The 19,072-nt window shown below is 50.5% G+C and overlaps 2 protein-coding genes across 5 annotated transcripts in view; both read left to right on the top strand.

Moving 5' to 3' along the window:
• The window catches only part of PLEKHM3 (pleckstrin homology domain containing M3), a 102,568-nt gene that overhangs the window by 80,564 nt on the left and 2,932 nt on the right, over window positions 1–19,072 (top strand). For 2 of the 4 annotated variants that reach the window (XR_005257658.1, XM_038143612.1), the window contains exon 8: window positions 11,756–11,936. Coding sequence is in view for 2 of the 4 variants with exons in the window: in XM_038143612.1 (XP_037999540.1) it covers window positions 11,756–11,933 (178 nt within the window). In the remaining 2 variants the exon portion in view is untranslated. Of the gene's footprint in view, window positions 1–11,755; window positions 12,860–19,072 lie in introns of those variants that run through there. The other 2 variants (XR_005257659.1, XM_038143613.1) reach the window with 2 other exon arrangements.
• Window positions 13,007–18,941, top strand: FZD5 (frizzled class receptor 5). Its single transcript, XM_038143608.1, has one exon. It carries the CDS (start codon window positions 13,455–13,457, stop codon window positions 16,218–16,220), a length of 2,766 nt encoding a protein of 921 aa, XP_037999536.1. The 5' UTR covers window positions 13,007–13,454; the 3' UTR covers window positions 16,221–18,941.

The raw sequence follows: 19,072 nt of genomic DNA, 5'->3' as shown, positions 1-19,072 counted from the left end.
AGAGTTCTTGTTTAACTAAATACTCTCCAAAATAGTGGTCCCATTTAAAGGCCGAGTATTAGCACTATGAGAAGGTGGTGAAAAGCATCTCAGATAATCAAGTGTCACAATTAAAACCAGACAAAGTCTCCAAGGCAAGCAGGAGTAAATTCCATCCATTTTAAGCATAGACAAATATAAAACTTGGCATTGAAGCTGCAAACATGCTTTAAAAAAGTCAGTCAGTTGTTTATAGTAAGTGACTTTGAATTTTTTACAATTTAGTTGCAAGGCATTAGCATTCATTTAGATATTAAAAACGAAGGTGTGAGGCTCATCTGGAAAGCAAGACAAGTCAGATAAGAGCTTGTGTTAAAGGACTGAACTTTCATTTACTTGAAAATTCTCGGGTGTTTGTCATGTGCACACTATGATGCATTTAGAAGTAAATAAGAAGGAATTATTATTAAAGTTAGGTACTCTTTAAAATAAGAAAGTGCAAATTACTGAATCAGTGTAAGAAAGTAATGGATATAATCAGCATGCATGGAGCAGTTCAGTCCAAAGTGCTTTCCTAGCTTTAAGATGATAAATTAATCTCATTTCTGACTGACACTGCAGGCAAATATCTGAAGTGCAGCAACAAAGTAATGAAACACAAGGAGTGTGCAGTTTTGGGCTCCACAATGCAAGTAAGAGGTTAGGCTATTAGAGAGCATCCAAGAGGAGGGCAGCAAAGATGGTGAGGGGCCTTGAGGAGAACCATATGAGGAGCAGCTGAGGTCATTTGATCTGTTCAGTCTGGAGAAGAGGACACTGAGGGGAGACCTCACTGCAGTCACAACTTCCTTGTGAGGGGAAGTGGGAGAGGCAAGCATTGATCTCTGTGGTGACCAGCGACAGGACCTGGGCAAATGGCCTGAAATTGTGTCGGGGGGATTTAGGTTGGATATTAGAGAAAGGGTGGTTGGGCACTGGAATGGGCTCCCCAAGGAAGTGGTCACAGCTCTAAATCTGGCAGAGTTCAAGAAGTCTTTGGACAGTGCTCTCAGGCACAGGGTGTGACTCTTGGGGATGGTGCTGTGCAGGGCCAAGAGTTCAACTCCCTAGTTCTTGCGGGTCTCTTCCACCTCAGCTTATTCTGTGATTCTGTGTCTCTCCCTCAGTTTGTACCTTCCCCTGCAGTGATTTCTGAGAACAGGGGTACAAATGCCCACGAAAGCAAAGCTAGGGTGGAAAACAAATGCCAGCACCATCCTGTCATCAGACATTGTCACGCAATGGCTTGTGACATTGGTGGATACTTTCTTGTGTACATACTGCAAAATGTCCTGTTCTGCCTTAGACTCTGCACTTCTGAAGGACGCTTGTTTTGGATTTGACAGACAGCATGTTTGATCCTTTAAGCAGATCCAAGATCTGCTGGCTCCAGTGAAAACTGCAGTTTGTCAAAGAACCAGAGCTGGGCTCTCAGTATTTAAAGACAGGAGCTGTAGCAGTGTATAAAATTGGCAGGTTCCTTGTGAAATACAAGTGCATCTAACACAGAGTTAACCCTGGGTGATAACAGGTAAAAGAGGGCAAAAGCATAATAAAATACAGGTCTCTACTGTAGGTATTTACACAGTATCAACATTGTTAGCTGTGCTTAGAAATTTATGTCAAGTGTTAACTGCACTGTCATAAAACAATAAAGTACTTCTGTGAAGGGCTTAGGGCAAAGGGGAGGCAGAGAAGTCTCACTATATAAGGCCCTCCTCCTGCATCTGTGGTAATCCATGGGAATGTTTCCATAGTTGTCAGCAGGAGTTGTGTGGAGGCCTGCTAGGGGAGGGCAAGCAGAAGCACATTTACTATGTTTAGAGCAGGTAACTAATGATTTTGTCTCAGGGAGGATGTTGCCACCACCAAATTCTAGGAGCTAACACAGCTGATAAGTCCACCTTGCAATAAGTGGAGAGATTAGGGTTCCTCCTGGCAGCAGGGACGTCCTTTGGTGTTTCATAGAAATGCTGAACCGTAAAATATGAGAGATTACAATACGAGAACTACTGTGTGCCAGGTGGCCATGAGGTGAAAAGGGCAAGAGTCCAGTGTCCCAGGGTTTCTACAAAGCACACCTGGACTCTGCACACTTCCAGCTCTAGGCTGTTGCAACTCTGCTACTCACACTGGGCTCACAGTAGGCTTCCTCTCAACATTTTGACTACAGGAGCAGACTTCTCATCTGAGTTTAGTGTTTATATGTAGTGGACCAAACTGAAACGCCGTCCAAATCAGTCAGAGCACCAGAGAGTTTAGATCCAGGCACGGTGCCTGCCTGTCCATAGATCTGTAGCTCCAGTTTGTCCTCCCTGCTTGTTGTGTCAGCCTTTCATGAGGTTATGGCAAGATTGCTTCTCCAAGCCGTGCTGATACATGGGATTCACTAGAAGAGTATTGCTCTTCCACTAGAGATGCTTCCTATGGAGTTGTTCCCTGTTTAGATGCCACTGTATGGGATGGTGTTTTCTTGCTTCTTTGCAGATGCAGGAAGTAATTCTTCTTTATCAAAACATCTAGTAGAAGTCTCCCCCACCACAGCAGTCCCACAGCTGTCTTGAGAGGGACAGGAGAATTACCTGCTTCCTGACCCTGCTGTGGACAGTGCTTCTCAAAGCTCAGTCAGCTTCAAATAAGAGAAACATCTTTGCCCAGAAGATATTTCAGAGCCCTTCATAAACCTGAGTATTGCTGCCAGCCTTGCTTTCTCTGTCAGGAACCACAGTGCTCCACACCTGCTGGTCTTCACTGTTCTCTGAGGGAGCTGATAGGAGCTATGTGGAAAACAGGTGTTCAGCACTTCAGCATCTGACCCCATGTCTCTCAGTTGTCTGAATTTTGAGCCAATGCAACTGGATGAGTGTTACATACTTCTTTCTCAAAAGCATTGTCCATGCCATTTCCTGTCTCATATTTTATCTTAAAAGCTAGTGAATACAGCTGAAATCTGTCCCTCACTTGTCAGCTTCTTCAGCTTTAAAACTCCAGGCCTAACTTCATACTGAGACAGCTTTTAATGTCCATGGGTTCATTCCTGCCGTATTTCAGTGTGAGACTGAGTTAGTCCCTCCTGAGTCCTGGTGGTGTTACAGTGGCAATAAGCAGCTTCAGTCCCGTGTCACCTATTGTCCCTTTCATCCCTCCAGCCCTCAGCTTTGCTGGTGCTGGAGATGTGGCCTAGATTCATTCCCCTACTCCCAGCAGCACCTACCCCAGCAGAGTGCTGCAGGACACCCTGTCCTTGCATCCCACTGTCCTGTGGAAGGATAGAATGTAAGAAAATAAAGATGGTGCAGGAGGTCATCTCACACCTGAGGAGCTGCAGCTGTACCAATTATCAAAGATTAGGAACAGGTGTGACTTTAACAGGCCACAGCTGTAACCAATGAGAAGAAGAGTGTTCTAAGAGAGTGGGTTGGCTGGTTGAGAGGAAAACTGTGAACTAAGAAGGAAACTGAGAGCTGGAGTTTGTTGGTTATGCTGTGAAGGAGTCAGTGCTGTGAGGAGCTGCTGGTGAGAAATCACCAAGAAGGTATGGGACTCTTGCAATAAGATAACAACACTGTCCCGGTGCGAAATACAGATAAATTAAGCTCAGTTTAGAAAGGGTGAGGAGTCTCCCATGTGTACCCAGGGCAGAGTGCCCCAGCACCAGCATCTTGGCTGTGTGTGACCTTTTCCCATTAGTATCTCAGTGGTGTCCTCATCCATGAGTTCTTCAGCCTGTGGCATGCTGAGACAGCCTGGGAGATTGCACATTCCTTGCTCTGCATAGCCACGCGTTACAATTTTTCGCCTTCCACTTCCATGTAGGAATGCGGGGGGCCCTTGGAGCAAGCTGCCTGGGACGGGCACGGACGTGCCCGCGGGAGAGACGCGGAGCAGAGCGCGTTTCTCGCTCCTCACACTTCTCTTTTTTTCCTTGACCCGCCTCGGCGATTGGAAAGGACCCGTGTCCCGTGTTCCACCCCACCCCCCCGCGGCCCCCTCTTCTTCCCCGGCCGCACAATTGTCGCCGCCAATTAGTGCATTGTTAGGGCACACAATGGCGCTGTGGCCACTGGAATGGGCCGCTTTTGTGCGTCTCCAGTCGGCTGTAGGGGCAGTCAAGATTCATTTAGGGCCTTACACAACATGTACAGAAAATACTATCAGAAAAGCAAAAGGGGGAAAGAAAAAGGGAGAGGTAGCGAGGAGGGGCGGGGGGAGCCCGCTATTCAGGGGTTAGCCCAGCCGCATGAAAGGCCCAAGAAGCAGTGCCACGTTGAAGACGCCCCTTGGAACACAAAAAGGAACCGGGGCTTAATAGTAATTAGTGGGCAAACTGCAAAGCGCACCGTGGCTCTCCAGTGAATTGTTCCTGCACTTACTGCCAGAGCTGCCCCTTCCCCCTTCCCTCCGGTCTGCCTGGGAGGGGGGCGGCTCGGGGCTGGGAACTGGCAGCCCTCCTTTACCCACCGGCTCTGGGGAGGCCTCCCCAAGCTCTTCTTTGTGGCAGGTAAATTGGATTTCATTCTCTACAGCTCAGAGCCAGTTACAGGAGGTACTTTTGCAGCCAGGGCAGGGGGATGGTTTCAGAGTCAGCACCGTGCCCGTGTCAAGGACCTTTAAACAGCCCCGTCCCTTCCTGCAGCCCGCCACGACACACCTTGAGGCTCAGCTCTTTGCCTGTGGCTGTCCCTCTTTCCCCGGCAGAGACTTGGAGGCCACTGCTGCTGCTGTTTTGCTTCTGTTGTTTTTCCCCTTTGTTTATAAAATAACCACCTGCACCTGGGTTTTTATGATCTATCTAGGGAAAGGCCTGATAACACCTCAGTCAGTTTAGTAAAGGTGAGGAATCTGCTCAGGCTGAAGACCAAACCTTGCCCATCCTTTCAAAAGTCTACACAGTGCAAACAGCACTTGCCTCCACCTCTCTCCCCTCATATCTCTCATATCTATGCCAGCTCTCAGTCACACTGAGGTCTTCATCAGTCGTTAGGAATATAGAGAAGTTCCTAAAGAACATTTTGGCCCAGCACACCTTGGGATTGTCTTAGGCAGCTGCATTAGGGTGCAGCTGAATATGTTTCATCCCTACTTCTGTAGAGATCAGGTTGCTGCTGTTATCAGTCTCAGCTCATTTCCTGAACTTCTTGTACTAGGTTTAGTCAGGAGCCTGTGTGTCCAACACAGTTAGCTGTGTCTTGGTAATATGCCAGATTAAAAGAGCCACAAGGCAGGTTTGACCCTACATAAATAAATGTGGTTAAGTATTGAGGAGAAATTCAGGGCATTTTAGCCCCCATGGAAAGTACACAGAGGCACAAAATTCAGAATCATTCCTTTTATGTTGTCAGAGAATCTAAATATAATCTATGGAAGAAATCTGTGGGGTCTGATGGTTAGTTTGTTGGCTCTTCTTAGGATGTATATTTCAGCTATCCTTGAATACAGGGCTGCTGAGGTGCTCATCTCAAGCACAACCACATAGTCCCACAAATTTGAACTGGACTCTTGCAGATTAAGCTCAGTGTGGTTAGACCAGATACCAGCTGACCAAATTTAGTAGTCTCAGCTGGAAATGTTTGCAAACTGCAGTGTGTGAGATACACATACACAGTTCTGGACCACCACCTCAGTGCTGGTAGAGATTGAAAATACCTCCCTGTTTCCTCTGGTAGTTACAACACTCTCCTATCTCCTAGACATCCAGGAAAGCCTAGGAAATACAGATGCTGCTCCAGTACTGGTCTTTTTCCATGACCTGGAAGCCACAGCCACTCTGTGTATCTATACAAAATAGGTTTGGTTGTATTAGAACAGTGAAAATAAGATTTACAACCAAGACTTTTTGTCTGTCTGGAATCCCATCAAGGGTTTCGTATGAAGCTGTGGGCAGCACAGCGGGCATCAAGGGCTCAGCTGGTGTTGCTGGGATGGCTCCTGCAGTACAAACACAATCAGGGAGCTCACTGTCTCACAGATAGAGCTGGTTGAAGGCACTGTCTCACAACACAGAACGTGTCTGTCTCTCGCCAGCCACAGTACATCCTCTCTCTGCTAATTAGCAACATCCTTGGCAAAGTCTCAGCTGAAAGGATTACACTGTCTTCTCACCTTGCTCTATCCCTTCCTCCCTGAAAGAGGGATGTTTGCTCCTGTCAGGATGCAGCCTGGCTGGCCCAGGTAAGGAATATGCCTTGTTTCCCTCCAGACTGCCCATCTACCAGAAGATGGATTTTGTCTTCAGGACTGTAAGCCTGGCCCTGACTGCAGGGAGATGCAGCCTTGCCTCCCTGCAGCAGAGAACAGAGATTGTCAGTCTCATGTGCTCTAGTGGAAGAGAGAGGGGAACAGCATCTGCAGCAGGAGCCAGAATGGTATTTTTCCAGCTTAGCACCGTGGGGTTGATTTCACAGCTCTCTCTGGCCATAGAGACAAACCATAAAATTACCTTTCCTTTCTCCTGTTGTTGTGTTCCCTGTCTGCTCAGCCCAAGAGCAGTTTGAACTGCAGGTACATTCAGCACCTGGCACAGGTGGGAAGCTTGCACAGGAATTTCTGTGAGTGCACGCAGTAGGATCCTGTCTGCCTCGTGATGGTGTAATGGTTGGGGGTCTGGCACTGCTGGCCTGAGGAAGACATGGAGAAGGGCTCAGCTTCTCCTTTGTCGCAAATAGTGGGACAGTTAATTCACCAGCATGAATTCTCCTGCAGCTGGACAGACTTTCCTGAGCTAAAAGCTGAACCAAGCTACTTCAGTGTTTTCATGCCGTAAGGACGATGCTGACCTACATGAGCCCCATCTTTGCAGCTATTGTGCTGCCTTTTGTATCAGCTTGTTGCTTTTACAAAACCAATTTGACAGTATCAGTTTGGTAAAAAAGCACCTTGTAATAGGACTACACAACCTTGTCATCAATATTTTTGGCAACTCTGTGCCAGCACTTGTGGAATATTTTGGAGAACTTTCTTGCATCACCAGGTAATATGCCAAGCTGGATAACATAATTGCATGCTCAGTGTTGCTGTGCATGGCAGTGAAGTGTAGGATTTAGAGAATGAATTCCTTCTTTTGCCCAGCAAATTTCCTGGTTTGCTCCAATTCTGTTAACATTAGTCCCTGTCCTTATGGCCACAGAGAGCTGGGAAATCAACCACTCAGCCTTGAGCTGGAAAAAGACCATTCTGGCTCCTGCTGCAGACTCTGCTCCCTGTTTCCATTCCACTACAGCACATAAAGGTCACTTGCATGTGTTAATCCTTCACATCTGACTAATACCTGAGTGGGAAGGTTGCTAGCAACATCCTTTCCAAAATCACTTTGACCTGTGTATTATACTATGCCATGAATGACTTGCAGAAGGAAGTAATCAAAATGTGTATAGTTCTAGCGAGTGCTAATTGCCTTTTCATCTGTTTCTGGTTCTTTTTATTGTGTCCAATAAATGTTGATTATGCGGGGATTTAAATCTGTATTTCAACATAGTTTCATTCACGTGATGTGAATGACATGACTCACTAACTCTTAGTTCTAATATTCCTCTAGCTCTGTGTCAAGCACTTCAAGGATGTCAAAAGCAGATAGGAAAAACTGAAGTGCCTGATCTTAGCAAGAATGCCTAAAAGGTCAGGCAAAAGACATTGTTTCAGGGGGTCTCTGGCTTTGATACTTTCTGGTTCATAGAAACACAGAATGTATGTGAATGTTCTCCTTCTAGGGTAATGTATGTAAGAACGCATACAGGATAAAGCTTTTAAATGCATAATTTTTGATTGCTTCTGTTCTTAAGTGAGCAATATGGCATGTTGTAAAGGAGTCCAGTTTCTGGAAATAATGATCCCTTAAGGTTGCCTTAAGAGAGTCCAGAATCACTGCATCTGGAAGGTCTTGATCACAGCATCTTGAGATATTGGTGAAGAAATGCAGTCAAACTGGCTTACATGTTTGAAATCTATTTTAAATGAACTCTGTATTTTCAGGAAAAGACAGACTGAACTCGAACTATTCTGAAGACAGACTGAAGTTGTTTTTAACAGCAACAGTTGTTATCATATGTTTTGCACCAATTCATAGAATTTTAAGGCCAGGAGAGACCACCCATAACTGCAGATGCTCATACTGAGAGCAGTTTCTTTGTAAAGTGTCAGTTTGGCAGAGACAGAAAATATCTTGGAAAGGTTTCTGTTTTCATTGACCATCTTTCTCTGAAAATCAGGCAGGACCTAAGAGACAAATGCTCACCAAGCAGATTCCTGCCTGAAGTCTGCCCAGTTTGCGAACAAGATCCATCTCTCTAGGGTTTCCATGTTCCCCATTCCACGTCCTCCCCCCATCTTTTGCCCCTAAGGCTTTCCTGGGTAGGGGGCTTCTAGGAACGCTCCATGTTTTGAGAGGAAACCTGCTAGCTTTTACTGATGCTGCAGGATTGCTCAGAAGTAAGGGCAGCTTGCCCTGTTTGGAACAAACTGGTGTGTTTTACATTTTTTTTAATGTTGGTATTTTCCACAAAACAGAAATCATAAGTCATAACCAGCTTCAGCCTAGGCCGCCTGAGCCATTACAAACTTGCATCCTAACTCTGAAATACTTGCCTCAAATTTTTCAGACAAAAACCTGTCCCTCTTTTTGCTGGAATAAAAAAACTACTTAGTACTTCTGTCTCTGCAGCTGTAACAGATAATATGTTAATTTTGGTGTAAAACAAGCGGATAGAAACAAGTCTCCAAAGGCTGTGATCTGAAGCAAGGCAGGCAAAGCATTTTGCCAAAAAACTGCCTTGAGCAGTTTCACCCTGAAAGTCTCACACAGCAAAGGAGGGGGCAGGAAAAAGGCAGAAAAGGAAAGAACTATTTTTGAGATAGTGCTGATCAAAACAGCATTGGTCTGAAGACGAGTCAAGCAGTAATTAATCTATATTGTTATTGTTTCCTAGAGGCGATTGATGGCTCCCATGTATGAGCTGGGGGTTTGTTTTACTCTGTGGTCGGAGTCAGAGCTGGTTAAGCCAGCCCTGATCTTTGCTGGGCCGCAAAACTGGGCTCCTTCAGGCCTGCTGAGGAGCCTAGCCAGGGATTTGGCTTCTCACAGCTGCCTTGGTCTTCAGAAACTAACACTTGTGTCCTTGCATGCTGGCCCCCAGGAGGTTGCGGGGAAGTGATGATGGCCCCACCTCATGTGCATGTAGAGGGTTAGATGTGCTATGATGCAAACCACAGCTTCATGGCTTGTAAGGTCACTTTTGCTGGACTTTCAGATCAGACAGGGCAAAACTTGTGTGGTTCATGGGAAATGCTCTGCTCTCTAAGTTAGGAAAAGGCCTGAGCTGCTCAGACCACTAGAGTGGCAAGCACTGGCCCCTTGGCTGAGAAAAAAATCTCAGATTCCATGCTTCAAGGCTGCTCATTTTGCAGCTTTCCTGGGAGCTCGGTTCACTTACAGCTATAGGCATACAAATATATATGCCATGGAATAATCTGGCTTGGAAATCCCACTGGAGCAAAATATTTAACTGAAAAATATTTGGAGTAACTTCTTTGCAATGTATAGAGCAGCAAGAGTTTAAGAAACAATCTCACTGTATTTAAACAGTCATTACTGCTTTCTGGGTAAATAACACATGTTTTTAAAATGGTCTCTATACACAATAGACGCTAACACAATAAATCCTAATTGCTCTGAAGGACCCATTAGGCTGTATCAGGTCAATACATGGCGGAGCTTTTTTTGAAAGTCACTCACCCTGTTGTTACATAAGCCACAAATTGAAAGTCCATAAATAAGTATTTGCCAAATGAAGAGTGAGGGCTTTGCCAGGGCCATACCAATTTATCATGTCAACTTCACTATGGGGATTGTTTTCTTTTGAGAGAAAAAGAAAAGGAAAAAAAAAAAAGCATAATGTCCTGTGCTTCAAAAACTACATATCTGAAAAGTTTCAGATGTTTCAGGCTGCACTATACCCCCCCCCAAGAAAATTAGATGTAAGGAATGTCACTGGTGCCTCTTTATCTCAGCGTTGTGAGTCACAGCAAGGAGATTTGAAGACCAGCCATGGCTGTGGCATGGCAGAGGCCCAGCCTCATCACCACCAAGCCTCATGCAGCTCTGGGCCAGGGCCCTGATCCTGCCTCTGCATGCTGTGGTAGCTGGACCTCAGGACAGGAACATCCCTTCAGTATTCCAAGTGTGGCTCATGGGAAGGTTCCCAGTGCCTGGGGAGACCAAGAAAGCTTATGACATGCATTTTATGTGCACTTATATGTACAAGTATAGTTAATTAAGAAGTGATGAGTTTGGCAAGATTAGTTTTATGTGCAGCCACTCTTCCTGATTTTACTTTGGTCTTACTTACCTGAACTTCTGGTGGCATTTTTCAAACTGCAGCACTGTGTTAGTTAGGTGTTGCTAAAGTCTGTGTCACTGTTAGAAATTGAGTTTTAAAAGAAGTTTTCAAGTTCCATGTAACTTTTTGGATATGGCTACAGTTTGGCATGGTTTTGTTTTCCTGCAATATGCTAAGGTGTGTAATTGCACAGGTGTAATATAGAACCAAATTGTATTGATGTAAGCTAGGATTTTTAAGGGAATTTGAGCAAGGCATGGTGAAAAGCATTCAAGTGATTTAAATTTGAATTCCTGTCCCCAGGCTACAGCCTTTAATTCATCAGGGCACACGAGAAATGTTTACCCCCCCTGCTGTTGCACTTCAGTAGGATTTGGGTGCCGGGGTCCCTCTGCAAATGCTGGCAGTGATTCTCACTCTGCTCTGCCTGCTTGCAAAGGGCCAAGAGTCCTTCTGCCTCCCTGCCTGTCAGATCCCTCCTGCCTGCAGCGCAGCAAGAACTTTGGTCTAATTTAGGAGCCCCCTGCTCCAGGTGCTGTTGCCCAAGGTCAGTCTTGGTGCTGGGGTTTGCAGCACAGGCAGCCTGGAGCTGCAGCTCTCAGGTGGGAAGGCAAACACTTGCCATGGGTGGAAGCAGAAGCGCACCTGCCTTGGTGCAGCATGCAGCTGTGTCCTCAATGTGGGGCAAACACTGATATCCTTTTGTACCAGGACACAGTGGTCTGCTGTGCTGGTGCTGCCTGGGGACTGCACCGTGATGCCAGAAGTGATGTCTGTTCCTGCACTCTTCACAGGCAGTAAGGCACAGTCTTGTGCTGCTGCAAACCACCCATGGTCCCCAGCACCCCCTCACTCAAGCAGTTTGTTATCAGGGGTCACTGCTAATTTGAGCAATGCCTGAGCCAGCACAGCCTCCAGCTGGGGTGACTGGCAGGCTGCCCACCAGCACTGGGAGACTGGAGTCACCTGTGCTGGGCCCCCACTGCTCCCTTCCTGGGAGCTGGAGACTTGTCAGCAGCGCAGACAGAACCAGGATTTGCTGCTTAGAGCAAGAAGGGTCGAGGGCCAAGGGGTGGTGTGCTGATCCTGTGACAAGAGGGGCAGGAGGTTCCTGCCCTGCTTTGGTGCCGGCAAAGCCAAGAGCGAGATCAGTCCTCTCTGGCTTTGTCCCTGCCCAAAGCCTGGGCTGAAAAGCTCTTTGCAAAAGTCTGCCGAGTCCTCTAACAAGGGCAAGGGCAATAGCCAGTCTTTACAAAGGAAACTCAGTCCTTTTCTAAAGTCTTTTAAAAGTCATGCTATCCTTCACAAAAGCAATTTGTCCAGGTAAACAGTGTATGCTGACAATCAGCAGTGAAAGAACCAAATACAGAAATATTTATCACCTTTTTACTTTCTGCTTCTACCAGGAACCACTGCATCCTAGCTGAAAACTCCTCAGTGAGTGGAAGGTATGTCTGTGAGGACACATATTGCCAGTCCATGCCTGAATCCTCTGGGCTGCAGCCAGGAGCAGGGGTTAGATGTACTCCCAAGCAGACCTGTCTAGCACAGTGGATCTTCTTGGACGCTTCTGCACATGGATAAAAGGTAAAGTGATTTTTAATAATTTAAGAGTTTTTTAACTACAAAAGCATTTTCTTAGGGCCAGGAAACACTTCCTTTTTTGTCTGTAGGGTTTGACTCAGTAAATTTTTTGTGCAGACACATCTTCTGTTTATGTGCTGGATGCACATAAAGCACTGTACTCTCCTCCTTTACTGAAGAAATGAGTAACAAACCTATCAACTGCACTTGCACTTACCCCATATTTAATCCTGCTCTGGTTGTTCTGCTACATATTCATAAAAAACAAAAAGGAAACAGAAGCACAGAGCAAGACAACAGATGTCTACCTGGCTCTTAATTGGATTTTATGTGTCCCCAGTGTAGCAAATACAGCATTATTTACAGCCAGGCTCTAAGAATTAGATACATCTGGAGGAGTGGCAAAACCTGAACCAGGCTACAAGAGTTGATAGATTAACTGAAATGAAGAGCTGCCCTATTTTCCCCTTCTTATCTTCTCCCTTCCCACTTATGTACCCATTCCCTATTGTGTGTCAAATCAAACGAAGATGATGCCCAAGAGAATGCTTATAAAAATGAAAAATGCCAACAAAAAAAGACAATTTTTGCTCTTATGGAGTTGCATCAGCATTTTCTAATTGTACAGCAATGATGATAATAAAAAGGCTGCCCTCTTCTCTCAGCTATAATTTGGATAATCAACTGACAGCCATAATGAAACTGTCTGTGATTGCTTTCTGCTGGGCTGCTAGTTCACAGAAACTCATTGTTGAGGAGAATTAAAAGTTATGACTCCTGCTACAAGGATATGCCACTGTCTTCCAAAGGAACATGTGACTTATAATTTTCTTCTGTATAGCTCTGTTACAGGGAAAAAAACTTACAGTGTAAAGCAAAGAGGTGTAGGAATGTGAGATTTATTTTTTTCCTTAAAAAAAAAAAAAGTTAAGCATCAACATTGACAGTGCCAAGTAATATGCATGCCTAGTCTGGGTGGATGTGAATTTCAGAGGTGGTTGTGAGGTCTCTCGCCTTAAAATGACTGATGATTTTGGTCATCAGCAGTCAGTGCTCTGCCTGCGGGTACATCAGCCACTGGCTTCAGAGCAATGAGCAAGCCTGATTTTACTTCTGGGAGGAAGGCAGGAGCTAAGTCATGCTTTGCGTATTTGCTTTGTGGGCTCTGGGTGCAGTTAGGGGTATTTTGGGTGCTGGTGTTCCTCGGCACCAGGTCTTGAATGCAAAGTGTCTGTATCTGTGATGTGCTGTGGGTATGTCTTGACTGGTAGATCCAGGGCTGGATGCAAGTACTCTGGTCTAAAATGCCCTTCCATCCACATCCACTGAGGTGGAGTGAATGGCTCCTGTGCAAGGCCTTCTGCCTTGGGGCAGAAGGCTCTGCCATATCAGCTGCAGTCTGGACCCCCGAATCTGGCTTCTGAAGCAGGTCTGTTCCCCTGTGTGCCCTGAAAATGCCGTGGGCTTCAGGGCTTTCAGGGAAGCGCTTGAAAATCGGGCTGGCAATTTCGGTGTTTACGAATGCATGGACCGGAGGATTGGAATTCCTGGCAACTGAGCGTGACCACCTCGGTGGCTCTGGCAGGAGCCCGCGGTCCCAGGGCGCTGGGCACAGCCTTCTGCCCCGGCGCGGTCTCGTCGTTGGTTCGCGCTGCGCCGCAGCGCCTGCCGCCCGCCTGGGCGGGAAGAAAAGGGCTGGCGGAGCGGATGGCGACCGGAATCCGGGGCAGGAATGTGGTAACGCGGCTGCCTGCGCCCGGGCAGGGGTGGTTTTCCTTCCCGCCGAGGCTCAGCGTTCCGGGAGTCAGGAGCGCTGCCCCGCCGGGCAGCTTGGGCGCGGGCAGCGCCGGTAGATGCTACAGTGCCCCTTGTACCCGGGCTGATGTGCCACGGCCGGAGCAAGGCAAAGCCGCTCAGGACCCCTTCACGTTTTCCCTTCCCCTACCCAGGTTTTCCCCCGTTCGTCCCAGTCCCGTTACGGTGGGCGAGGCCCCGGCCCCTTCCCGCGAAGAGGGGCTGAAGGGCCCGAGGAGGAAGGGGAGAAGCGGCAGCAGCGCCGCGGGCACAGCCTGCTCTTCTCCAGGCGCTGGGGGGGCGGAGGGTCCTGGGTCTCGGGAGGGGCCCGGCGGCCAGGAGGGGAAGGCGATGCACGGATGCGGAGCAGTCGGTGGTTTGGCACCGTCATCTTCTCACTTCGCCGCTTGCCCCCGGGCCGCCGCGGGACTCCGAGCCCCGGCGGACGGGGACCCAGCGGGACGCCTCCAGCAGCGGGGGCCGGGGCAGAGCGGCGTTTCGCCGCCGCGGGACTCGGTACCCGGCGCGGGGGCGGCCGCGGGGAGCCCCGGCGGGGCGGGGCCGGCGGCGGGGGCGGTCCCGGGGCGGTCCCGGGGCGGGGCGCGGGCGCGGCGCGGAGCGGGGCCGCCCGCCCGCCCCAGAGCGCAGGTGGCGGCGGCGGCGGCGGTCGGGATCCCGCTCTCGCTCCCGGCGGGGCCCCGCTCCCGGCGCGGAGGCGGCAGGTGCCCGGGACATGCGGCGGCGGTAGGACGCGCGGCGGCGATGGGCGGCCGGGGGCTGCCGGTGCCGCTGCTGCTGGGGCTGCCGCTGCTGCTGGGGCTGCCGGCGGCGGGGCGCGCCGCCTCCAAGGCGCTGGTGTGCCAGGAGATCACGGTGCCGATGTGCAAGGGCATCGGCTACAACCTCACCTACATGCCCAACCAGTTCAACCACGACACGCAGGACGAGGCTGGGCTGGAGGTGCACCAGTTCTGGCCGCTGGTGGAGATCCAGTGCTCCCCGGACCTGCGCTTCTTCCTCTGCAGCATGTACACCCCCATCTGCCTGTCCGACTACACGAAGCCGCTGCCCCCCTGCCGCTCCGTCTGCGAGCGGGCCAAGGCCGGCTGCTCGCCCATCATGCAGCAGTACGGCTTTGCCTGGCCCGAGAGGATGAGCTGTGACAGCCTGCCGGTGCTGGGGGACACCGAGGTGCTTTGCATGGGATACAACCACACGGAAGCCACCACCCTGCCGCCTTTCTTCGGGAAGCCCACGCGCCCTGCCAAGGACACGGCCAAAAACCTGACTCCACTCGATGGGCAGCGCCTCTCAGGGCTGGACTGTGGGCAGACTTGCAAGTGCAAAGCGCCCCTGATCCCCATCTCCAAGGAGTCCCATCCGCTGTACAACCGCATCAGGACTGGGAAGGTACTCAACTGTGCCATCCCCTGCTACCAGCCCTACTTTACCCAGGATGAGAAGACCTTTGCTACCTTCTGGATTGGCCTCTGGTCCATCCTCTGCTTCCTCTCCACCTCAACCACTGTGGCCACCTTCCTCATTGACATGGAGCGCTTCAAGTACCCTGAGCGCCCCATCATCTTCCTCTCTGCCTGCTACCTCTTCGTCTCCATGGGCTACATCGTGCGGCTGGTGGCAGGGCACGCCAATGTGGCTTGCAACCCGGAGCACCACCACATCCATTACGAGACCACAGGCCCTGCTCTCTGCACCGTGGTTTTCCTTCTCCTCTACTTCTTCGGCATGGCCAGCTCCATCTGGTGGGTCATCCTGTCCCTCACCTGGTTCCTGGCTGCTGGCATGAAGTGGGGCAATGAGGCCATTGCCAGCTATTCACAGTACTTCCACCTGGCTGCCTGGCTCATCCCCAGTGCCAAATCCATTGCTGTTCTGGCACTCAGCTCTGTTGATGGTGACCCGGTGGCTGGGGTTTGCTATGTGGGCAACCAGAGCCTGGAGAATCTGCGGGGCTTTGTGCTGGCACCGCTAGTGGTTTATCTCTTCACCGGCAGCCTCTTCCTGCTGGCTGGCTTCATCTCGCTCTTTCGCATCCGCAGCGTGATCAAGCAGGGCGGCACCAAAACTGACAAGCTGGAGAAGCTGATGATCCGCATCGGCATCTTCACCGTGCTGTACACCGTGCCTGCCACCATCGTCATCGCGTGCTACATCTACGAGCAGCACAACCGGGAGGCCTGGGAGCAGGCACACAACTGCTCCTGCCCGGGGGATCCTCACCGCCCCAAGCCTGACTATGCTGTCTTCATGCTCAAGTACTTCATGTGCCTTGTGGTGGGGATCACCTCCGGCGTTTGGATCTGGTCTGGCAAGACACTCGAGTCCTGGAGGCGCTTCACCACGCGCTGCTGCCGGGCCAGGAAGCCTGCGGGCGCCTCTGTGTACGGTGAGGCCAGCCCGGCACTGGTGGGCAGGACGGTACTGCCCAGTATGGCCTCCTACCACAAGCAGGTCCCACTGTCCCATGTGTGACCAGAGGGAGCCTCGGTGACCCCAGCCACAGGGAGGAGAGGGTTGCGAAGACCCTGGGCCACAGAAGAGGGGGTGACAGCTGGGCCACCCCTGGCATCTTCAGCCCCACCGTGGTGGTGCTGCCTGGGACCACGGGCACAGAGCAGCTGCAGCCCCAAGCAGGGCAGGAGGAGGTGCTGCCAACTATGTGGGGGCAGAGGGATGGGGTGGTCTGGAGCCTGGCACTGCCATGTATGCCCCATTTGGGGTCCCACATCCTGGTTGGGGTCCTGGGATGCTGCTGCCTGTGGACCAATTAGGTGGCAGTAGGCCTTCAGGCACTGATTTGTGTCCTACAACGAGCCTCTGGGCAGGTCTTGCTGGTGCCAGGGTGAAAGGCAGAGCTGTAGCAGGCAGAGCAGATCGTGGTCCCCGACCCCAGGTGGCACTGCCACTGCCTCACTAAAGCCCAGAGAGTGAGTCAGAGAGAGCTGGCAGGGGGTGCTGCTTCCCTGGGTGTCCTGAGCAGAACAGGAGACTGCCCTCAGTGCCCCCAACCCCCAGGCACACCACATATTGAGGAGGAGAAGCCTGGGGGCTCTGGTGTGAGGCAGCTGCTGGCCCTGCTCAGGCAGCAGCACACTGAGCAGGAGGAGAGGAGCTGTGCGGGCCGGGGGCTTCATGGGTGGTGGCAATGCAGGAGGAAGGGGCTGTGGAGAGGATCTGCCACAGGGACAGGGTCCCAGCTGTCTGCAGGGCAGGCAGGGACCAGGTGATCCCCTGCGGTCCCTTCTGCCCTGGGCAAGCACATCGGGCTCCCTTCAGTCAGGCGCTCAGAGCGGGCAGGAGCTGGCTCGGTGGGCTCAGCTGGGTGGCAGCGGCTCCCTGCTCTGCGGTGGGCAGCCAGCTGCACTGCCCGCGGAGCCACTCAGCCCGGGGGCTGCACAAGGGGCCCTGCGGGTGGTGAGGCTGCCAGCCAGCACGGGGTTTGCAAGGAGCCCTGGCACCGCTGGCTCTGGCACTGACAGCGGGGCTCTCCTGAGCTGCCCTGTGCCCTGGGAAGGGTCGGCGCCACTCGTGCCCCTCACCTCTGCAGAGGGGTGAGTGCCTCGGTCCCCCTTGTCCCATGCGGGTTACCTGGGGCGAGGGAGGCAGGCCCCGTGTCCTGCCCGCCAGCTGTGGCATGTGGCACAGCAGCTGATCGTGGCACAATCAACCCTAAAAGGGTGGCTGCACCCCTGCAGTGAGCAGTGACTGCACGGGGGTGTCCCAGCCAGGTGGCAGGCTGTCTCTCCGGAGCAGCAGCTAGGTTTTCCAGTCAGTCGGCTTCAATACTTGTTGCTGCTTTTCCCAAAGCTCTGCCTCTGCTAGAGAGAGTACCAGGTTTGAGAGGGAGCAGTTAATTTAGGAAAACTTAGCTGAGCACTCATACCTCTTTTCCTCCAACTTCCCAAGCCTTTTTCACTTCCCTGGATCAGACAGCAGCTGAGCACTGACAGTACCATTGCCTGGCGTTAAGCAGTGGTGACAGCTGGGTTTCAGTAAGTAGAATAATGGTGGCGGGGCCCTGTTGTCAAAGTCACTAAATGCAGCCAGGGCAAGGGGCTCCAGCTGTGGCACGGGATGAGGCTGGCTGCCTCTGGCCACTTGTGAAAGCACCTGGGTTTTAATTTTTTTTTTCTGCCTGCTCTAAGCAGTGGTGATATGTGTAACTACCCAGCCATTACAGGAGTCCTTTTTGCCCTCCTTCAAGCGTGGCACTGTGACCCAGCTGTTCAAGCACTGGAGAACAACTTCTGGCTTTGCTCCTGCAGGGCTGCAAGGATCCGAGGGTGTTCCTAATGCCTTTGGACCGCTTCAGGCAAAAAGGTTTCCACCTCATTTTAAAACCAAAACCTGGGAAGTGAGGGAACTCTCAAGTGGCACATCAGCGGATAAAGGTACTGCATGAGTGTCTCTGGGGAGTCCTGGATAGAGGAGACAGAGGTGCAAGGATGAAGGGCTCACCAGGGACTGTTCAGCTGCACCCGTCTGCACTCTTGCAATGGGGCTCACCCCCTCCAGCATGTTGGAGTGCTTTGTTGTGGACAGAATTGCACCATATTGTGTTACACACTGTAAATAGTTGTATTATAGCCTAATTTGTACATAAAGAAGCCTTACGTAGTGACCTTTGATACAGGTTAGGGACAGGTGTGTTCTCAGCAGCGAGGCAGGTCAGGCGCAGAGACACCGTGGGTAGTCTCGTGCTGTAATCCAGGGCATTAAATGATTCCAACCTCCTCCAGTCTGCACCTTGCTGGACTCCTCTCTCTCTATAGTGCCTTTTGTAGATACAGCTAAACACACATCATGCAATACGAAGAACAAAACCATGTGAAAGGTGGTATTTTGCTGTTTTTGTTTTTTCCAATGTGCAACTGACTGTGTAAAGAAATCCAAGATTAGCTACAAACCGTTGCCTATTGAAAAACGCAAGAGCATTTTCAACTTTGATGTAATGGTAGGGTAATACAATCGACTTGTGTTTGAGCCTGGCTTCTCAGCAACAAGTGGCAGGAGGGGGGAAGGAGCTGTGGCCGTGTGCCCTGTCTGCTGTAGCCAATTTACATGTTGGGTTTTGCCTCTTCCGTTACCGATGCTGTTCAATGTTGCTTAAATAACTGTACTATATTATGTGAAAAGCTGAAGAAATTTTATTCAAAGAGAAGTATCAAGATTAGTTATTTATGAGGATAAAAATTAGTGTGTGTTGTTTTCTTTACTTCTGCTTCTGTTAGAGTGTTTATTACCTTAAAAGCTTACCTGTCAGGGGAGGGGGAGGCGTGTGCTGGAAGGCCAAGCCGGGCTCTTATCGCTGGGGATCGTGGGGA

This window comes from Motacilla alba, chromosome 7, assembly GCF_015832195.1.
Source record: "Motacilla alba alba isolate MOTALB_02 chromosome 7, Motacilla_alba_V1.0_pri, whole genome shotgun sequence".
Classification (NCBI taxonomy): Eukaryota; Metazoa; Chordata; class Aves; order Passeriformes; family Motacillidae; genus Motacilla; species Motacilla alba.
The sequence above is the reverse complement of the archived record's forward strand: the minus strand, read 5'-3'. Positions and strand labels throughout refer to the sequence as shown.

Coding starts and splice junctions, on each gene's coding strand:
- FZD5 (XM_038143608.1), top strand. CDS start 13,455: ATGCATGGACCGGAGGATTGGAATTCCTGGCAACTGAGCGTGACCACC.